Below are 22,659 nucleotides of genomic sequence, written 5' to 3' on the forward strand. Positions count from 1 at the left end.
GTCTTCCTGATGCTGCTCATTTAGGTATGTTCTCTAACAAACTTTGGGGTCTTCCAGGAGCAAGTGTATTTATATTGAGATCATGTGACACTTGATCATGTAACTGCACACAGGTGGACTCTGTCCAGCAAATTATGTGACTTCTGATGTCAAAGGGTAGCACCAGAACTAATTTTCACTTCTTCTTTTGTAAATAGTTTTGTAAAATATATTGCCCCACCTTTCAGTATTATGGGCTATTTTGTACAGATTCATGATACAGTATATGGCCAGAAGTTTGTGTACACCTGACCATCACACCCATATGTACACCAAAGAACATCCCATTCCCTTTTTATTCCCCTTTGCTGTTATAATAAGCTCCACTCTTCTGGGAAGCTTTCCACTAGATGTTGGAGCGTGGCTGTGGGGATTTATGTTCATTCAGCTACAAGAGCATTAGTGAGGTCAGGCGCTGATGTTGGGATGTCGAGGAGGTCTGGGGTTCAGTCGGTGTTCCAGTTCATCCCAAAGGTGTTCAGTGGGGTTGAGGTCAGGGCTCTGTGCAGGACACTCGAGTTCTTCCACTCCATCCTTCACACACCGTGTCTTCATGGAGCTCGCTTTGTGCACAGGAGCATTGTCATGCTGGAAGGGAAACTGTAAAGCTACAGCACACAGAGGCATTCTGTACAATTGTGTGCTTCCAGCAGTTTGGGGAAGAACCACATCTGGGTGTGATGGTCAGGTGTCCACATACTTTTGGCCATATAGTGTATGTCCAGGTTGTAACACGACACAAGGCCACTCCTCCTGTACAGTACACACTGCGACTCTCGCCATCAAATACCTCTGTCACGTTAAGGTATACAGCACGGGGCAAATGTAAAGATTGACAGGTGGGAGGTAGGCCTACAGGCTACAATAATCGCCAGAGATAAATCCTTCTGGCTCTTAAAAATAAGGAATAAATAAACAATAATAACACCGACAACAACAATAATAATAATAATAATAATAATGATGGGGCCTTGTCATAAGCTGCTTGAAAAAAAATCAGTAGGCGTGTTCCTGCTTCCTCTCGCTGGTAAAAGGCAATAAAACTGGAGTGAATTCGGTTTAATGATCTCGCGACAACCGGCAAAGCGCGTGCATATGGCTGTCTGCGGGCATTTTAAATAGCCATGGTGGGTTTTTTTTTTTTTTTTTTTAATTGCCTGTTTTTCGATAGCCAGATATTCGTAAAAGTGAAACTACTGCTGTGTAGAAAACCAGATGAACTCACCCTCGCTCTGTTCCCGAATTATCCAAGTGGCGGAAAATGTAGTTCAGCAGAAATCCCGAGCTCCCAGACACGCAAGGACGCGCTGTCACTTCATCGCAGCTCCCGAGCAGCACGGAGAACAAGTCGGATTTAAACAACAGCAGTGATAATAATAACACCAACAATAACAACAGCAACAAACAACCGGCGCTGCTAATCTGTCTCAGAGCGCGCGCTGTCGAATTCACATCCCAGCGTTAGGTCGCGCGCGGCGGTAAGACCGAGGCCGTTTTGTGCGCATTACATTCCCACGCGCAGCGGAACAGCTCGCCTAAGTTTCTCTGCCTGCTGCCGGTAATTCTGTCTCGAGACCCGGAGCCCCGCCCTTAGCGACTGAGTATCCCTGCGTCGACCGAGGGGCCGGAGGAAGCCACGAGCCAATCAGAGAGCAGGTGGGCGGGGCATCAGCGTGGCACGGCACGCGGGCGTGACTAAGCAAGACGTTTCGATTTGAACAGTTAAAGAGACATGGCGGGTTTCAGTCAGGACAGGCTGTCCCTCCACCTGTAACAGTATCTCACCTGCAGCTTACTACCATATCACGGGGCAAATGCAAAGATTGACAGGTGAGAGGTAGGCCTACAGACTACAATAATCACCAGAGATAATTCCTTCTGGCTCTTAGGGAATAAATAGGCAATAATAATAATAATAATAATAATAACAATAATAATAATAGGGCCTTGTCATAAGCTGCTACTTAAAAAATAATCATTAGGAGTGCTCCTGCTTCCTTTCGCTGCTACAAGGTTGTTCTGTGACCTGTGTCTGGCATTTTACCTGTAACTTCACACCTGTAGCTTATAACGAGATTTCTGGTATTTTACATGCATTACAGGTGTGACTCAGTGACGCTATCTGTATCTGTATCTGTATCTGTTCAGTGCTCCAAATTATTCACCTCTGCATCAGCATCTGTATCTAACACGAAATGGGCGTGGCCTAAACAGGAAGTTTTTTTTTTATTTAACCTTTAAAATATGTGATGGCACATGAAAGGTTTCAAATATTGCTTCATCATGTAGGAATTCGTTTGGTGTTTAAATTGCATATTCTCACAGTTAATTGTAGCTTAACTGTGGCTTAACAAAAAATATTCCGATCACAAATCCACCCGAGGTTCAGTTTAGTGGTAAAAAAAAGTTTTTTTTTTAAATTTTTGTTATTAAAGAGTGCTTAGAAGAGTTAGTTGTGCTATAAACAGCAGGTCCACAGCATTCAAACTAGACCTTGTGACCAATTATATCACTTCTGTCATTGTTATTATTATTATTATTATTATTATTATTATTATTATTATTTTACTTATATCACATATCTATATGAAAGGCATTTTTATATACTGTTAATCCTAGGTATCAACTAGGTAGTTGAAAAATGGATATCACCCATGATATTAGTTTCTAGACACAAACATTAAATTATTATGAGTGATACTATAACACTTTTAAAGGTAAATGTTGCTAATTCATGTTGGCAGGGGCGTAGCCAGACCTTTGACTCTATCAGGGTGGCAATCGATGGTGGGACAAAACACTGATCTGCATCTGTAGAAAATGACATAATGTGACTTCCTCGTCCTCATTTGTTTGTCCCACAACATTGTTTGTTGTGTATCAAGCTACTTATAAAATTCGGAGCTAACATAGATCACAATGTCTTCATTTCCCGCAACACGTTAGTAAAAACCCCACCACATGATCAGTCACTTGATCCACCATCACATTCTCCTGAACACAATCACCGCTTCTCCTCATTGCTAATTATTCTAGTGTCATTAGAACGTCACTCCCAGTTTTTCTAGTGATGATTCTAAGCCTGTCGTTTGTTTAATCGTCTTTCTGGATTACAGTCTCTGTTTGTTTGCTACTTTTGATTCCTGTTTTCTTACATTACTCTGTTGCCGATATGGTGCCTGATATTTTTTGCTTGTTTTGTCAATATCTTTAGCTAACAGTAGATAATAACAAACTAAAGAAATCCAATAGCATGCTTCTAAATAATGATTATCGTTAACGTCAAGAAGTTTAACCAGCGTTGGCTCACCTGTTTGTTTGTTGTGGTCAGGACCAGGGAATAGTTCACTTCCGTCTTAGCTAACTAAACTTTCTTTTTGTTCTCTATTGCACAATGATGATATAACCACTGATGTTTCCCAGAGGCGTTGTAGTGAGCATTCCATTATTCAATCTAACCCATCACAATGACATTTACCAAATTGTTAGGTTTCTAATTAGCATGCTAATAATAATAATCATGATAATGTCTTACTGGGTTGGCCAGAAGGGTGACCATGCTTCATGCCACCCTTGGCCACTCCTTAAATATAAATATATGTTTAGTAAATTAATAATAATAATAATAATAATAATAATAATAATAATGTAGCTGTTACATTCAAAGAGCAATGGCACTGGACATTTTGGCGGTCTTCTCTAACCCTCTGTGGTTTTGATTCAACTAGCCGATCTGGTGTGAAATGTCTGCTACGTGACGTAAGTCTGCTAACCATCATCTCCTGAGTTTATTGTGAGCTGTGGGAAGCTGTTAAAGCTTAAAGCTTTTACATTTTGAAGATACTGTGCAGAGAAGGACACAGCAGTGCTTATGATATTTCTTCATTAGTCGTTGAAAATATTTGGTCTTAAGTGGTGGACATTCATTTTGTTTTTTTTAGTTCAAGTAGCCCACTGATTTCAACGATGTGCATGAGCAGGCGTGGTTCCAGCCTCGGGCAGCAACTTGCCAGGTGTGGCATTATTGTTTTAAATAGGTACTCCTTATACTATAGATGCTCCTGTGTACATTACATTTTATGAAGGCTTTTTATCAACTGTTTTTTGATTTGAAATTCTTAATTCTTGTGTGTGTGTGTGTATTTCTTGACTTTACCTCAGAGAAGGCCAGGTGAGTCTTTATTTCTTCATTGATTTTTTTTTTTTTACTTTTGTATTTGAACCAGGTGTAAGTGTTTTCAGTTTCAGAACTTGTGAAGGAATAATTAAAGTCAATTAGGTATGAGAGGATGGGTGGGTTACAAGGACGGTGTTTAGCAGGAGGTTGGTGGGGGAGTGTAAGTGGAAAATGTTGCCTAGGGCACCAAATAGATTAGAGCCACCACTGTGCATGGGATTGCTCATGGGGTTATTATTTTTGCTTGCACTTGTCTGCAATATTTTCTAAAAGAATTTAGGTTATATTTTCCCAAACATAAACAAGCTAGTATCCTAATTTAAACCACCATGACCAGCACCAGGAAGCTAATAAGGACCACTGCACATTGGTGTAAATGAGCAAATACTTTCTTTGTCCTGCAAGCTTGTGCAACTTTTAGTTGTGTCGCCAGTCCCAATGTACACTCTATTCTCAACCAGGTGTCCTGTGGACCTTTCTGGCAGAACACATTATCTGTTCAATCCAAATAATGTATTTGTATTCAGTTACATCTGTAAGTTATTACTCAGACCAAATGAATCTCTCTGTTTATTGTTGGTTACAGTTAATGAAAGATGTTCGTACCATGGATAGTGTTGTTTAGGAAATGGCTCCATATTCACCATCTCTTTACACTGGAGAATTTTGAACACTATGTAGCTCGCAGCATACAGGGAGCTGGATTTGTGATTCAAGTAAACTAATTCATACACTTTATGGCTTGATCATCATTCTGCAATTCCTCTCAAATGGTACTGATTCCATATGTTACACATATCGTATATAGCGTGTGCTCATATCAACTGGATTCCATTCAAATAATTAAATACGTGCAATAATGTCCCATGCTGTGCTATACAATGTAGAAGCCTTACTACTGGTATTGAAAGTAGATTTCTTAATGGAAACAGATTTGTTCTTCCCCAGTTTCTCCCTCCAAACTTGCATAGAATTAACAAAAGGAATGTAAGTCCCATAATTCTTACTATGCAGGTTATATAAAATAACAGGTACATTTAGGAACTCCTCCATAAATACATTGACATGGAAGATGTGAATCACAGAATGCTCTCATTTTATCAAATAGCTCAATGCTGAGGAATCTCAAACACGATAAACAGGATTATGGCTTAAAATAACAGTGTTTAGGGGGAAACAGCAATGAGAGGCTAAATAAGTGTATGAGATAAGAGTTATGCTAAATTGCACCTTCACTCTTATTAGACACTGATCCATTCCTATGATGTTGAGGTGTTTCTTTCCTGAGATACTGAAAAAAAGGAGGCAGAAATGTTAGATATCAGCAAAGACTAAAGCAAAGACATCAGAGTGCCATGAATGTCATTTCATTTTTCTTTGCATAGTTGAAATTCCTATTAGGTTTGCTACCAGGGAGTTTCCAGAGTGCATTCCATATTCATCTGAATTCATGGTCATGTGCTTGAATCTTGGGCCTTTCCCTACAGCTGAGAAAATGAACTAAATAGTTACCTTCTCTATTTGTTCTGTCATTATTAACAATAAAAAAAAATCATATATATATATATATATATATATATATATATATATATATATATATATATATATATATATATATATATATACACACACACACACACACACACACACACACATATAACCAAACGGGGTAGCATTCCTGCCTCACAGCTCCAGGGTCTCTGTTTCAATCATGAGCTCAGGTTATTATGTGGAGTTTTTCCAGGTTTTCCAGTTTCCTTCCACCTCCAGAAAACATGCATGTAGTTTGATTTACTTAATGCTGTGTTCGACTTGCCTTGTAAGTTGCCTTTTCCTGGTTGGAATGGAATGACGTCATTTAACACATCAGCACATTCGACTTGCAAAGTGGAAAAAAAAAACATGGCCTCCATGTTAGTCTTTTGTTAGCAACAAGCTAGCCAGCTAACTGTGATGAGTGACGTATATTTACCTCCTCAAACAGCGATCTGTAGAGTCAGTGTTTTAGATTTAACAAGTGACTACTGTATTTCTGTATGTAGATTGATTTAAAGCAAATACTTGTTTATAAACTATAAGTCATTTAAAGGTAAGAGGTGCTGCTTTGTCTACTGTTAATACTGTGAGCAGCCATGTTTTGATTTGCCATGATTTGAGGTCACGCTGTAAATGGGGTAGGTGCTTGTAGTTGAGAAGACTACCCTGAGTTGATGAGTAGGAATTTCAAGTTATGAGGATGTTTTCTTTGGCTTTTCGTGGTTGGAGGTGGGGAACTACAAGTTGCAGCCTCGAGTTGAATGCAGCATTTTGCTCCTGGGTGTGAACGTGTGTTCTTGGTGCCATGTGATGTTCTGACATTCCACCAAAGGTGTGTGTTCCCACCTCATACAAAAGGTATGGAGTTATATCCAAATAAATACTTTTTATTAGTGTTTATTAGTGGTCTTTTCAGTTAGTACAAAGTACAAATCAGAATTGATAAATGTTTAGTATCATAAATATCACATTTTTCCCCCCATTTTAAACTATGTTGACATATGTTTTAAATCTGTTCATTAAGCATTAGTATTAACATTATTATAATAACAGTATAACAATATAACTAACATTAATATTGCCAATAACCCTGTTTCTCAGATAGGAATTTAATATTAATATATTGTTTATACAGTCTTTTGACTGAATTAAGCCCGGAACAACATGTTTACTAGACTCAGTATTATTGGGAAATGTTTCTGTTTCATGGAATAAAAAACAGGCTCTTTAGATATTTTCCTAAGTTCCTATCTGCTGAGGGACCTTGGTGTAAAAGGATTTTGTGGCTGAACGGTTTATGACTTGAGAGGTGCAGACAGGGTCAGGATCCAGGTAGACTTCTCAGGACACTGCAGCTTGATTCACAGCTCTCCTCTTTGATGCTCTTTACTAATACAGAGTGTATAAGTAAGGCCTAATTTAGCAATAGATTGCACAACACACGTAAAGCTGTCTAGTAAGCTCCTGATGACTATAAGATGGTTCACAAGTAAGGAATGAATTCTGAGGTGCTCCCATGGGCCAGAAAAGTGTTGAGGCTGGGGTGCAGGTTCTGATGAGCCTTCAGTAGCAAATCTGGGAGAACACTCAAGCTCCTTTGAAACCCCATCAGTCAGGCAGAGATAAAAGGCTTTGAAAACCAGGACTGTGTTTAGCAGAGGGAAGTAAACTAATGGCCAATAAAGTGTTTCCTTTGCTGCTAACTGTGCAGAAAAGTGTGCAAGCTGGCTATGGTTAACGATGGGGCCCAGCAGACATCTTGATGGTCTTCAAATACCCTTACAGGGTTGAGATGGCATTAGGTTGAAAAGGAAAGCTGTGCTACCATAGACTTGTTTGGATAAACATACACAGAATGATGAAGAAATCACACCTGTGAAAGCGGTACTTCATCCCTAAGGTTAAGCCAGAAGATTGTGAAAAGCTGACTCTTAGCTATTATTTAGAAATCACCTCTTATGGAAATAGACACCCTAATTGACTTAACATGGGAAATGGTAACATGGAAACATGAGATAGATATGTGGAGTTGTGAAAAATTGAATTTGAATGTCTTTAGCCTGTATGTAAACATTTGTCCTCAATTGCACAGGCCAATATCAAACGTTCTCTTTATCGCTAAGATCCTAGAAAATATTGTCTCACCGCAGTTAGGCACATATTTGCCTAGGAATCACATTCACTGTATGAAACCCGAAGTAATTGTTGAGCTCAGACATAAGCTCCTGTGATTTCTACCACCATTTGATAATTGTCGTTCAGATTGCCCTGTCACAGAGCAATAAACAAACAATAAAGAAACAGAAAGACAATGTAAAATCAAATAATGAAAAAAGAAACCTAATATCTGCCTAGAACATTTACAGGTTGACAGGTGAACAGACATGCAAACAGTGGATTAAAGATTAAGGAAAGAGTTATGTGTCTGATGAACAGCTTTTCAGAGGCACGGCTTGTTAACTTCATTCGGAATCTTAATTCTCTGACCATTGTATGGTTCATAATAACCAAACAGCAGCAGATTCTGGAGATGACATTATTTTATTTGCTCTTACGTAGATTCTTTAAGCACAGTTGTCTGTCAGCACAGAATCAGCTTCTCTCTTGGGAACAGGAAAACTTGGAGACAGAGTGGCCTTGTGGCTAGCCTGTGTATACCAATCAATACATATCATAAATGTGCCATTCTTTATTCAGGTCACAGCGTCGCCGGCACGTTGCAAAAAAAAAAAATCCTGTAAAATTTCCTGAGCTGTGTTATTGTATTTCATCATCTTTCATGCAACTGTTGTCTCATATGTCATATGCATCATCTGCCATGTTTCAGCTGCTATCATTAAATATGGCAAAGATGTTTTTCTTCCTACCCGTGCAGAGTGCCACTCCTGCAGATAAATGAAGAGACACTGGCAGAGCTGCCACCTGTTTCTGCACAACACTCGTGGAGTCAAAGGTAAGGGCTTCATACAACCTGTCATGAAAGACCTGCAGTAATCCTATCTCTCCTTCTTCCCCCAGGACCTCACATGCACCTATGCCACATCTGAAGCCAGCCATGATGCACAGCCGGAATGCCCTTAAATATTCATGAGCTTTTAATTAAAAATGTATTTAATCTGATTGAGAGAGAGAGAGAGAGAGAGAGAGGGGAAGACAGCAGACAGATACAGAATGATACATTTTTGTCATGGTTATGCCAAAATCGGCGCTGGACTTCACCTCCCAGCAGCCCCAGCATGTCACATGTCTCAATCAGCCTCACCTGTGGCTCGTTTCACCGTAATTAGCACCACTATATAAGTTCCTGTTTTTCTATGTCTTATTGTCAAGCTTTTGTTGTTGTCTTGTTTGTGTTTTGTTGTGTGTGCCACAGCCTCACCCATAGTCTGCATGTTTTTGCCTAGTGTCCATTGTTTATAATTCTTGTTTTCCCAGTTTTGGTTGTTCGTCTTGCTTTTTTTTTCAATAAAAATCTGCACTTTCATCTATCTTTGCCACTGTTACATGACACACTTAAATGATAAATTTCTCTAGTTAAGTTTTAGGAAAGCGCTTCATACTAAATCTTCTCATTCCAACCCTTGTTGTTAGAGATGGGCCGAGACTAAAACAACACAGATCAAGCATGCATGGGAATGTATTATTGCATACCACCATCATACCTGTGGTGTTTTTCCATTACTTGGCAACAATTTGCTGAGAGTTTGTTGAATTATTTTATTAGAAATAATTGAAAGTGTGGGATTTTTGCGCTAATACTTGTCTTTAGTTTCCTCCTTATATTAACTTTTACTTATTTCTTGTCAGTGGATGTTAAATTAATCTTGCAACTCAATGACTGTTACCTCGTTTAACTGCTAAATTATTGGATTGTGTCTCACTTGTAAGTTCCTTCACATAAAAGCATCTGCTAAGTAAATAAATATGTATCTAATGTAAATTTAATGTGCAGAAGAAGATTGGGAAATCCTGATAAAATTACAGTCATGGGAAAAGAAAGTACAAGAAGTGTGACTACCACCATAAAAGCAGAAATTTTGGCAGTTTGGTGTTCTAGAAGACTCAAGCGTGTGTCTACATCATGCCAAGAAGAAAGGACAGCCATGACCTCAGAGAAGCAATAGTTGCTGCTCATCAATCTGGGACGGGTTATAAGGCCATCTCCAAACAATTTGAAATTCACCATTCTACAGTGAGAAAGATTGTTTACTAATGGAGAGACTTCAAGACAGTTGCCAGTCTTTCCAGGAGTGAGCATCCCAGCAAATTCAGTCCAAGGTCATACCGTTTAATGCTCAGAGATATAAAGAAAAACACAAGAGCTGTATCATGTGATCTACAGGTCTCTGTAATGTTACGTTCATGACAGCATAATCAGAGAAAGACCGAACAAATATGGCTTTCATGGAAGGGTGGCTAGGAAAAAGCCACTTCTTGCCAAAAAAGAATATGGCAGCACAACTAAGGTTTGCAAAATTGCATCTGAACAAACCACAAACCTTCTGGAACAATATCCTTTGGACTGATGAGACCAAACACAGCGTATCACCACAAACACCTCATACCAACTGTCAAGCATGGTGATGGAGGGGTGATGATTTGGGCTTGTTTTACAGCCACAGATCCTGGGAAACTTGCAGTCAATGAGACAACAAAGAATTCCACTTTATACCAGAATATTCTTGAGACAAATGTGAGGCCATCTGTCCAGCAGCTTAAGCTGGGCTGAAATTGAGTCATGTAATAAGACAATGATCCCAAGCACAGCAACAAATCAACATCTGAATGACTAAAGAATAAAAAAAATCAAGGTGTTGGAATGGCCAAGTCAAAGTCCAGATCTCAACCCCATTGAGATGCTGTGGCAGGATTTTAAGAGAGCTATGCATAAACGAACGCCCTCAAACATCAATGAAGTGAAGCAATGCTGTAAAGAAGAGTGCACCAAAATATCTCCAAAATGATGTGAGAGACTGATAAACTCCTCCAAACAAAACGTTTCCTTCAAGTCACTGTTGCTAAAGTTGGTTCTACATGTTACTGAATTATAGGGTGTACTTATTTTTTCCCTCCTGGTTTCTGAATGTTGGTTTACTTTATGGGAAAAAATGACTACATATTGAAATCTGTTGGTGAGGACCACATAACTGTTATTTAGGTCCCGATAAATAAAAACACAGAATGGAAAGAGGGTGTACTTTCTTTTTTTCCCATGACTGTACACCTTAAAACATTCAAATACAACAGCAAGGAAGGACACATTTTGGACCTAAAAAGTGTCCTTGGTGTGTGTTTTTAGCTTCTGGGCCAGTATATGTAAAACTTCTGAGACTTACTCTTAAAAATACTCTTAGAAGCCAACTTAAGACAAATAAAATTCTTAGAAAGGAAGTGAAAAAGTGTTATATAAGTTCTCCTAGGAGTAAATCATAATCGTGACATGTTGCAAAATGGTAAACCACACCCCTTTTCCATAGTAAGAACCAAGAGAAGTGCAGTAGAGGTCAGCTATATGGAAAGCACAATCACACTGCTCAATACTAGCTTACGTTTGCACAAAAAAATGATTAATGTTATTAACTAAACTAGTCTCGTACATTTCATAAGGTAAATATTTTAATATTGTGGTTGTGTAGTTGTTCTCTTTTCAAAAGAAAACCCCTCAGGACCCAAATACTGTAAAGCTGAGTTGGGAAAAAGAAAGGACGGAATAAAGAATAGGATTTGGGTCAACCTGGCTAGTCAGGATAAGAACATTGTTTGCCACGAGATAGTAAGGAAGATTAATGCTTTGTGCCCCGCCCTGTTGCACACTGCAGAAGAGTTTGAGAGAAGACTTTAAAAATTACAAGAAGCCCAAGATAAATGAAACTGAAAAAAGTCTATTATTTCCATGTATATCTACTGTCTATTAAAAGCTATACATAAAATTAATATGAATATTAATTTTGCCAAAGGCTATAGCGGACTCATTGGCTGAAATTGTTCATTCTGTGATTGGTGACTCCAGCTTGGTAAACAAAAGCCAGTGATACTGTATGATAATACATTCATAATATTAACAGAAGAACAGAAGCACTTTATAACTAATCTTTCTGTTTATTCATATTTATAATCAACATATTATATAGTGTCTTCTTACTTTTGAGATCAAATGAAAAGGGCAGCCAAATGACATCATGCTGCACAACCTTAATACTTGTGTCTCAATCTGCCATTATTGTGTTGTTTCTTATAGTCTCGTTGGAGATAATTAATTACTGTTTAATTCTATGCTTTAAAAAAGAATAACAGCTTTATAAAATCTGCATCAATTGTAATACATGCTTGTGAGTGTGGAAATTAGTGGGTCTGTCTCTTCTATCTCAGTGATGCCACCTTTCGCTGCTCTTAACCTAAACTCTCCTAAATACTCAGCCATTTAAGAGTTCTCGTAAGACTAAAGAACTTTTTTTCACATTGATCTCATTATTATATAATATTAGTGTAAATTTCCTGATATCTAAGATGTGTTTATACTCAATAGCTTTATACATACTGACCTTGGTCTTAAAAAGCCCCAAAAATAAATCACCCACCTGATTAACTAGGAGAACAGCTACTTACAACTAAGGAAACTATTTAATGTGTACATTAGAAGGGGGAAAATGTAAAAAAAAACAAAAACAAAACCAACACTGTATATTAACTGTACTGAGACACAGTGAAGTGAATTTAAAATAACATTTGATGTCCTTTAGCACACATCACATTACAGAGCCACTCAACTAAGGTAAGAAGGTTAAAAAGTGTATATGCTAAGGGTGCTGCGTCTGATATTCAAGGACCACAGTGTGCTGTGACTATATAGATGAATTTCAGGCACAAATAATCATAAAGAAGACAAGCAATTAAATAAATAAATAAATAAATAAATAAACAAACAGATGGTGAAAGATGTGGTTAGTTATGCTAGGATCCTCTTGTCAGCTGACAGAGCTATCAGGTTAAATTTAGAAGAGGTTCACTGAGGCAAACAGAGCAGACTGTGTCAGAGAAAAACACACCCACACTCTAGAATCTGACCTCATATTTCACAGCAAAATTTTAAGACACACTCATCCACTGGGAAATGTAGCCTATATCATCAGCAGGTCCCACTGCAAAAAATTAAGTCTTAGCAAGTCTAAATATCTTGAATATAGTCAAATTTATGTACCACATCCTACTGTAAGATTAGAATAACCCAAATATAAGATTAGTAAACCTATTTCTAGACATTTGTACTAATTTCAAGCTTCAAAAGCCTTGTTCCTGTTCCTTGGTAGATAATTTTGCTCATTTTAAGAATTTTTTTCTAGAAAGAAACAAAATTATCTGCCACTAGAATGGGAAAATGTAAATTTTAGAAAGTAAAATCCATAAAAAGTCTAGAAATAGGTTAATTAAGTGTATATTTGGTTTACTGTAATCCTATAATAGGAAACACTAGCTCAATATACAAAATACTAGAATATTTGACAATATTCAAGGTATTTTCATTTGTCTTTTTTTTTCTTTTGTGCAGTGGAAACAGGGAAACAGTGGAAACAGTCTTCACATCCTTAAGAGACACTCGTCTGAAAAGACAAACTCAACCTGATTTTTTAAAGTCCTTCAGGGCATTTGAAGGAAACATTTACAGACTCTATGGAGCAAAACAAAGCAGGCAAGTGTGAAATATAATGCAAGCTATGCATGATTTAGGAATTAGGATTAGTATTCTCTTCTCTGCTTCTCCCCTGTGGTGTGTACCGCTCTGCAGGTGCTGTATGGTAATAAGAGAGGGCAGCCACCTGTCTGTGTAAATGATTTAGTGGGTAAATCATTACATATCATGCCTTTTGAAAGCTGTGTAAAGTGAGCTAGACGGCAGACACCTGCCATGACGACTAGAATTTTTCAAACTTTTAGCTCCCACCACCCTCCACTCCCCACATGCATACTTCAATCAGTCAGTGCCTTTTCTTTCCAGGATTGACACACATTTTCTAATACCAGACTCATTCCTTCCATTTAGAAGCCACACATGACTGCCTTGACAAAATAAAGCTCTTTACAGGAAAGAGTACTACAAACAGTGATTCTGGGATGCAGATTTGGGATCATCTATAGTCTAGTACCATGTCCCATCACCTTTGGGGAGTTTTGACTTACGGGTTATATCTGATAGCTCGATGCTCCAGATAATGATGGTGTCCTGGGTCAGAGCCCCCTCCATTCAGCTGACATGCACATGAAAGCAAGCCAAGGCATCATAACACTGACTTCATCCTGAGCAAGAGACATATGAGCTAGTCAGCAAACTATCCCTGTCTTCTACTACCAGTCATGCCAGCAGAGCTTGTGTGTCTGTCTCTGGTCTGGCCAGCTGCTACCCTGATGCCAATTGGCACAACTGGCCACATTCTAGTGTTGACAATCGTCAGCATGTATAGAAGTTAAAATGAACTGAAGTGAAACTGAAGGATGCACTGTCAGACATCTGTGTAAATCAACAATAACACATATTTGTCACCAGATGCTGGGTTCAAAAGTGTTATTTTTGTGCTTCATATTCTATAGTATAAGTGCATGCATATATTTAACTTTAGCTAATGCCTCAAAAAGATTAAGGATATTAATGCAGATTGTTTCAGTTTTGTTCCATTGTTCATTTATTGCTCAAAAAGTATAGTGTTGCATGATCAATAGCTTTTCAGTAAATTAACTACCTTTTTGATGGTGTGTACTATGCTCCCTCTTTTGTACTAAGTCAAGAACAGTTCTAACGTAGAGAATCACTTAACCAAATAACACAGTGGTGCTGGATTGCAATTCTTAAAGGTGTAGCTAAGAAAAACAGTTTGTAAAATAAGAATGACCAACAATGTTTTGGAGGTTTCATTCCACCAACTTCAAAATTAGCCCTATTATCAAGCTGTATAGGAGTGTTCCATGAACAGCTGGCAAGACTTACTACTGGACAGTTACCACTGCCTAGCCACAGATATTTCATTTCAGATAGTTTATGCCATCCTTGAGTTACTTAAACATATCACTTTACCCATTAGCAGGCAGCCATGTGCCCTCTGCCTATTTCTGCCACCATTACGTGTTAACCAACAATCTCAGAGCATGCAAGTGTAACAGGAAAGCCTCCTGATCGCTGATCCATGCCAGAGCACTCCTGTTTAATAGAACCAGATCTGCACTACATTTTGCTTTTGCATGCACACGCAGTCTTGTACATACTGTATACAATGTATTATTTTAAAGATTAATTCCTCTATGGAACTGTAATAAATAAACCACTAAGATTATGGTTAACCTTTAAAGTATTATCAATCTTCACAAGGGTATAAGAACCTGGAAAGGTGACAGGAGAGATGTTAATATATGGCGCACTGTATACACCAGATATTCTTCTCTTGCTATTCAACAACAACAGCAACAACAACAACAACATATTGTCAGCCACTTTAAAGACTTTGGAAGGGTTTCAACAGGGTCTTTTGAAAGAGGCATGAAAAAGCTTTGCCCTCTCTGTTCTTCACTCTTGTTAATCTTCGGCAGTGAGGGGGTCCTCTGGGAGGGGAACCAGGGACTGGTACAGGACACAAGCCAAGTATTTAGAAGTCACTCTGCTGCTGATGACAGACTGACAGTGACTGCAGAGTAAACAGTTCAGTTAAAGCCCAGTTAAAGTGTTTGCTACCAATGTACATCATAAAATGCAACATTAATAGTAATCTTTCTGATACATTTATAGATATATTTAAAAAAAACTCAAAATAAATTATTTATAAAATGTGAATAATTTTATTGAATTAAATTATCCACAAAATTTGCATGTGGGCAATGCTCTGATTGTCTGCACTGCACTAACCCTACTACTTTTTTTTTTTTTCAGATCATCTTATAATAGTCTTATAATATAATTAGATACCTTATAAGAAGTTGGTAACACTACCTCAACTAAACAAGCCAACAACGCTTGCACATACGCGCTGATTGACAGGCCAACTTGCTTAACATGGGTGTAAACAGCCATCTATGATGCTAACTACTTTGCATACACCCCTCATCTAGTATCAAGTCACCCAGTCATTCATTCATCTTTCAGTAACTGCATTATCCTGGTCTGGGAAAGGGTGGATTTGGAGACTATCCTGGGAACACTGGGTGCAAGGTGACACGCAGAACTCCACAGAGGCACTAACCCTAGTTTAAAAGACACAAACAAACAAACAAACAAACAAACAAACAAACAAACAAACACACACACACACACACACACAAACAAACAAACAGTAATATTAATCTGTATCAATCCTTGTAGCTAGCAGAATGCACAAACACACATTTGTCTTACTATTCTTGTGAGGACCTTCCAATTGTTATTGCAGCTAATTGATGTCATGCCTACATCTAAATCTAACTAAAACTAGATCTTTTAATTAATCTAGTTATATTAAAACACTAAACTGAGCATAAAGCACACACACACACACACACACACACACACACACACACACACACACACACACACACTAGCTAGACAGGAAAGCCAGTCACCTGTTTGAATCTCTTCAAAGAGACAGGTGTAATAGTTGTAAGATTATTTATTACATTTATTGCTTTTTATAAAATTAATAGATTAGAGAAGTGATCTGTCTCTCTCTCTGTCTCTCTCTCTATATGTATAGATAGATAGATAGATAGATAGATAGAATTAACAATATATTACAGGCACTTTCTTAAATCATTATTATAATAGCTAATTTTTTCTTTAAAATTGAAGAAGTAATTAACTCTGAAAGGATCCTTCAAATCAGACCAAAATTTGTAGTGACCTCACACTGAATAAATAAATATTGATTCACACATCCACAGAAGCTGCAGGACTTCTCTGCTGTCTGCTCACATGTACAAAAAAATTCCATAATTTTTTCCTCTACTTGATTTGGAAAAAGACATGCCATTAATAAAAAAAATGTCACTGAATTTTTTTGCTGTATGTTTCACAAAGCCAAAATGTTAAGCTATTGAACAAAACCTTTTTTGTGTCATATCTGTGATTTGTTTGTTTGCTATAAAGTAAAAAGGCTGGGTGAACATCCTCTAAGTGTGGTGATTCCATAATTTTTGCCAGGGGTTGTATTTTACAGAACTCACAGGGTTTAGTTCATGTGTGAGGGGATCAGTGGTCATGGTTTTGTAAACAGAACTCGTGCTGCGGTCCCTTTAACAATCCCACAATTCTTTGCCAGATTAATGGGGAAGAGAAAGCAGTGAGTGCAGGCAGGAATCGGAAAGCCTGTGATGTGCATTTACAGTATTTATGTTTAAAATAAGCCTCTCACCGGTCTGGGCTACAGTAAATTTATGTCTATAGCAGCTGACATGGCGGTAATGGAGGTGTAGATATCACAATAAGATGAGCAGCATGAGTAAATCAAGCGCTTTATTCAAGAAGTGTGAAGTGAAGTATTGTGTCGTTATCTGTGCGAGTGAAGTAAGCAGCTGGATAATGACGACTCTCAAGAGGAAGTTATTGTCAAAGACTGATGTTAGTGAGACGGTAAAGAAGCGACTCCAGCGGCAGGATGGAGGACACAGAGACACAGACCAGGGCAAGGATCAGGACCAGACCTGCAGTCAGTACTTTCTCAGTAAAGCTGATAATGCTGCCAGGCTGAGATTCGACTTCTTTAACCAGCCATGTGTTGATTTAGCCAAAGCCCTTCTGGGTAAGGTAAGCACTGAGCTTATTGATAACTCCCTGCTTAAATGGTTAAAATGAGGCTTGTAGGGTTAAACACTGAGAGTGATGGGAGTTCAGTGGATTTTTATTTTAAAAATGCCACCTGTTTAATAACCCAATCCCCCTGGGCAGGTTATATTATTATTATTATTATTATTATTATTATTATTATTATTATTATTATTTTGCTCATTTCCAGCTCCCGGCAGATACACTGTATGGCCAAAAGTTTGTGGACACATGAACATCCCATTCCTTTGCTGTTATAATGAGCTCCACTCTTCTGGGAAGCTTTCCACTAGATGTTGGAGCGTGGCTGTGGGGATTTGTGTTCATTCAGCTACAAGAGCATTAGTGAGATCAGGCGCTGATGTTGGGATGTCGAGGAGGTCTGGGGTGCAGTCAGTGTTCCAGTTCATCCCAAAGGTGTTCAGTGGGGTTGAGGTCAGGGCTCTGTGCAGGACACTCGAGTTCTTCCACTCCAACCTTCACACACCATGTCTTCATGGAGCTTGCTTTGTGCACAGTGGCATTGTTCCATTCTGTGAAGGGAAATTGCAATGCTACAGCATACAGAGATATTCTATTCCTTTTTTGGGGCTTCCAACTTTGTGGCAGCAGTTTAGGGAAGGTCAGCATATGGATATGATGGTCAGGTGTCCACAAACCTTTGGCCATATAGTGTATTTAGTGTTCTTGAGTGTTTGCCTGAGGTGTTTTGGGAGAGAGTAAAAATGTGAATTGTCTGGGGGTGGCTGAGGATTGAGATGGAGAAGACTGCTTTCATGGACTTAAAATGAATGCCAGAGCTGATGCAACTAATCAGCTCATTAACAGCCCTTCCTGAATTGAAGTAGGTGTGTTAGAGCTGGGAAAACTCTAAAATGTATTGAGCCCCAGCCCTGAGGGTACACCAGGACCAGGACTGGGACCCTGTGATTGGGACTAGAGCTTTGACACGTGTATGGAAAAGATTGGGCACTTTCAAGTGAAGCTCTGGTTGTGTTCATTTCCTGTAACATCATCATTGATGATGACTGTAAGCCTTATTTAGGGATTGCTTTGAGAATGGGTCCAAGTTTTGGCAGGTTTCGAGCAACCTATACTCTGTACAGACCATGTACACACATACTGACTCCCAAAGCCCTGTTCACTGTCCATTTAAACAAACTTAGTAACAATGTCACTGTCCAGCTGATGCACACTATCTTACAGACATGATTACATAAATGACCTATAAAAGCATCTCAACTTAAGTGCATCCAGTTGCTATTTCTATATCTACAAAGCTAACATTGCATCCAAAAATAATATCCGCTCTGCCATGGACGCACGAAATTAAAAGGACAGTTGAAGTGAAAGGATTTCTTACCCAGCTGGCTTTCATTCAATGTTAGCCAGCTTCACATTTCAATATTTACAAAAAAAAAAAATAAATAAATAAATCAAACAATTGTTAAGCAAGAAGATTCAAGAAACTGGATCTAAGGGTCTTCATATTCTTGAGTTTTTTTTAACAGAAAGTCAAAACAGTCTTGTCATGTGTAGATCTATGAATCTATCTAGCTTACCTATCCAACTAACAGCCAGCCTAGAGAAGGTTGCTTATTTGTTAGAAAACCTCAACATAGACCAAGCCATTGAGGTAGACCATAGGTTCCCAACCCTAGCCATAAAATCCCCCTTGTCCTGCACATTGTAGTGTTTTCCCTGCTCCTCACACAACTGAACTTGAAGTGGGTGTGGTAGAACAGTACGAGGGGTACCCCAGAACCAGGGTCGCGACCCGGTGACATAGACTTATGAGATGGCACAAAATTTAGCGGTACACACTGTTTCACATCGCACATTTTTGCATAATGGTACACTATATGACAATTAAATTGCAGGTTACCTAAGAAATACTGTGGATGAATTGCTCTTCTGTCTGCAGAAAAGACGTCTGTAGCAGAGTGTGCATGTCTGCAGCTAGACCCTTCTCAGGGGCATGGCACTATAGGTTACTCTTACGATGTCATGACGAGCCATATTGCCAGCAGCACTAAAAGTAACTCACAAGAGAAATGAGAAGCTATATAGCACAAGCTGTCAGCTGTAATTGACTTGCTGCATAGCTGTGTAAGAGTTTAGGAAAATGTTCCCCATCAGATATGACTGGTACATTTTAGCACAATCAACACATTCTTGGCGCCTTAATGATCCACTCCATTGTACTCGGAACTCAGAAAGTTTCAGGTTGATTTCCCTGAGTTCCGAACCAAATGCATTCCAGGGCTTCTGTTCGGAAAATCATGCATGCCCAGAGCACGGTCATATTTTTATGGCACGTCTCTGAAGATAAAGAAGACCTACATGAATAATTTCTGCACGATTAGTGATTTGAAACAACGCATAAGACAAGGTCAACCATCTTGTACATCTTTGCTTATAAAAATGATCTGTCACTATGGTCTTTAAAATTGGGCTGAAATCAATGGAATTATCTTACAAATCTAAACTTACAAAGCTGTTAAAGCATGTTTTCAAAATACAAAAGCTACATATCAGGCAAAATCAAGCATGATGCAAAAAGAAATCTGTTTACCACTGACCGTGCTCCGCGTTTGTTTATGTCAGAGAACCTGAGCTAGGTGGATGTTGCCCGAGGTCCCGACTTGGAAATCTGAGTTGAATGACCATTCCATTGCACTTCATTGCACTGGTTTTTCAGGGTTCTGAGTACCATGGATTGTGGCATTAGATCATATTTATTTAGAATATTGGCTGAGTAAAATCTGAGGTGTCTGAACTTTTTCCCCTCAAGAATAAGTTATTCCCACACAAAGGTAACAAGTATGGTATGTTATAAAATATTTAATCAACAAATATTATGATAGCTACTGCTACCACATTATGGAAAGGAAAACTTATGTGCTTTGTGGGTTAAATGCTGCAACAAATGTGTAGCCGTATGCTGGTCCTTGCTGAGCTTTTTATTACTGTAGCAATACTGACTCAGCATGTTCTGGAAGTGCCTCATTATCTGTAGTTATCTGATTAAAAGTATAGATTACTGCCCCAACCACTTGCCTCATATGTTTGGAGGCAGGATTTCTGGTCAGACTTGTGAGCGCACATTGTGTTTATTTCCATTCAAAGGAGCCAACCATGCCAGAGAAGACATTAGACTATTTAAGCAGAAAGGCAAACCAAATTAGTAATCAGTGGCACAACTTTCCGTTGTGAGTGCACCTCTCTGTCTGGAAGTATGCCCGTGTTTGTAATTTAAGACTGCTTGGAACTTTAAAGAGCATGGGTCTGAGACGTATGAAAGCAATTACGTTGGAGGGCATCCGGCTTGCTGTCGAACCGTCAGACCCCTGCACCCCTCTGTAATATGTGACCATGCATTCTTTGCAGTCAGAGAGGATGGGCCTTTTTCCACACTCTCCTAGTTTCATTACACACACACTTCTATTACACAAAATGCCTTGACTTCGTTCTGGCTTCCTGGCTTCGTTTGTTACAATATGGGGTAACTCATGCTATATAGGGTAACTCGTGTATGGTTTGCATTTCAGGACATTGTGCATGGATGCTCGCACAGAATTTAAAAAAAAAGAAACCTTGCACAGTCAATTATAAATGATGTCAATTCTCACATAAAGCATTTTCATTTATCTGTATTCAGCAGTATCATGTGGCTCTTGTATCAAAGCACTTCAATTTAATTAGTGTTTATTGTTATTGAGTTGCTAATGCAGCAGTATAAATCAGGCCTTAATGGCAGCTCTGAAAAGTGCAGGATTCCATGACATATTCCCATATTTGGTGTAATGTGCACACTTAAAATGATCAATTAACATTAATATTATCCGAATTTCATTGAGGTTAATCTTTTGTCCTTGGCGATTGCTGGCTGTATAACTATTATCAAAGATGGCATAAATGGGACATAGCAGTTGTTCCAAATGTATCCATAAACAGTACAGTTGACAGTTACTTTTACCTGTTTTTTGATAGATTAATGGTACAGTTGCACCACCTGCTGACAGTGTTATTAGCTTGCATGTGTTCGTTTTTTCTCTGAAATGAATGAGTGGAGTACTTCACTGGAGTGCGCGGTTAACCAAGCATTTGTACTAAATCTCTTGTGTATTTGTAAGGTGCTGGTGCGCAGGCATTCTGATGGCACAGAGCTGAGAGCCAGGGTGGTCGAGACGGAGGCCTACTTGGGCGGGGAAGACAAGGCATCGCACTCGGCTGGTGGCAAGCGCACAGAAAGAAATGCAGCCATGTTCATGAAGCCTGGCACCATCTATGTCTACCCTATTTATGGCATCTATCTCTGCATGAATATCTCCAGCCAGGGTGAGGCTTCCCGGCTTTTTTAACATGAAACACTCAAAGGCTGAGAAATATCACAAACACAAAGTTCCATTCAGGGCACCACATTGATGTGTGTGTGCTTGTGGTGCTCTTTTATTTAATGGCTCTTCATTAAAGGCTATCTTGATGGCGGTAAAGTATTTATATTTTTATTGATTTTATCTATCCTCAGGATAAGATGAGGAGACAATCAAGTTAACTGCTGCTTGTCTGTGTATATGTAGGGGAAGGGGCAGCTGTGCTGTTACGTTCCCTGGAGCCCCTCCAGGGTCAGGATGTCATGAGGAGGCTGCGGGCATCCAAACGTAAAGAGGGCGCCAAGACAGTGAAGGACAGAGAATTATGTAATGGCCCGTCTAAGCTGTGCCAGGCCCTGGATGTCCAGCGCTGCTTTGACCGCAGGGACCTGGCCTCAGATGCTGATGTGTGGCTAGAGACGGACACAGAGTGGGCGACATCAGGAGCAGGAGACGTAGTTTCAGCCCCTCGGATTGGAATCGAGTCCCATGGAGAATGGGCCACCAAACCACTACGATTTTACCTGCGAGGTCATCGTTGTGTTAGTGTGGTGGACAAAGTAGCTGAGAGTAAGCAGTAGGAAGTTAACGAGTCCCATGAGACTAAGATGGGAAGATGTTATGATGTTTTAAAAAAATGTAGTGTTGCCATGACAGGAACAGTCCACTAATATTTGGAAGCATTAGCACATGTGAAAGCCAAAGAGGTGAAGTGTTTTGTAATAAATCTCTACGTCTGGGAGTGTGTTTTGTGCTTA

The 22,659-nt window shown here is 39.0% G+C and overlaps 2 protein-coding genes across 3 annotated transcripts in view; one reads left to right on the plus strand and one right to left on the minus strand.

Moving 5' to 3' along the window:
* The window catches only part of rhbdf1a (rhomboid 5 homolog 1a (Drosophila)), a 47,499-nt gene extending 45,911 nt beyond the window's left edge, over window positions 1-1,588 (minus strand). The window contains exon 1 of one of the 2 annotated variants that reach the window (XM_026929720.3): window positions 1,265-1,588. The gene's annotated coding sequence lies outside the window, so the exon portion shown is untranslated. The remainder of the gene's footprint in view (window positions 1-1,264) is intronic. The other variant, XM_026929721.3, reaches the window with a different exon arrangement.
* Window positions 1,589-17,009: 15,421 nt separating this feature from the next.
* Window positions 17,010-22,643, plus strand: mpg (N-methylpurine DNA glycosylase). The gene is made up of 3 exons (XM_026929696.3): window positions 17,010-17,507; window positions 21,662-21,866; window positions 22,109-22,643. The coding sequence occupies exons 1-3, from the start codon at window positions 17,190-17,192 to the stop codon at window positions 22,480-22,482; spliced, it is 897 nt and encodes a 298-aa protein (XP_026785497.2). The 5' UTR covers window positions 17,010-17,189; the 3' UTR covers window positions 22,483-22,643.
* The last annotated feature ends 16 nt before the right edge of the window (window positions 22,644-22,659 follow it).

The sequence above is a fragment of the Pangasianodon hypophthalmus genome, chromosome 23, assembly GCF_027358585.1.
Source record: "Pangasianodon hypophthalmus isolate fPanHyp1 chromosome 23, fPanHyp1.pri, whole genome shotgun sequence".
Lineage (NCBI taxonomy): Eukaryota > Metazoa > Chordata > Actinopteri > Siluriformes > Pangasiidae > Pangasianodon > Pangasianodon hypophthalmus.

Excerpts from the sequence above, each read along its gene's own strand:
- mpg (XM_026929696.3), top strand. The coding sequence starts at position 17,190 with ATGAGCAGCATGAGTAAATCAAGCGCTTTATTCAAGAAGTGTGAAGTG. Across the intron at positions 17,508-21,661 it reads CCAAAGCCCTTCTGGGTAAG|GTGCTGGTGCGCAGGCATTC; the intron begins GTAAGCACTGAG and ends TGTATTTGTAAG. Across the intron at positions 21,867-22,108 it reads CATGAATATCTCCAGCCAGG|GGGAAGGGGCAGCTGTGCTG; the intron begins GTGAGGCTTCCC and ends GTGTATATGTAG.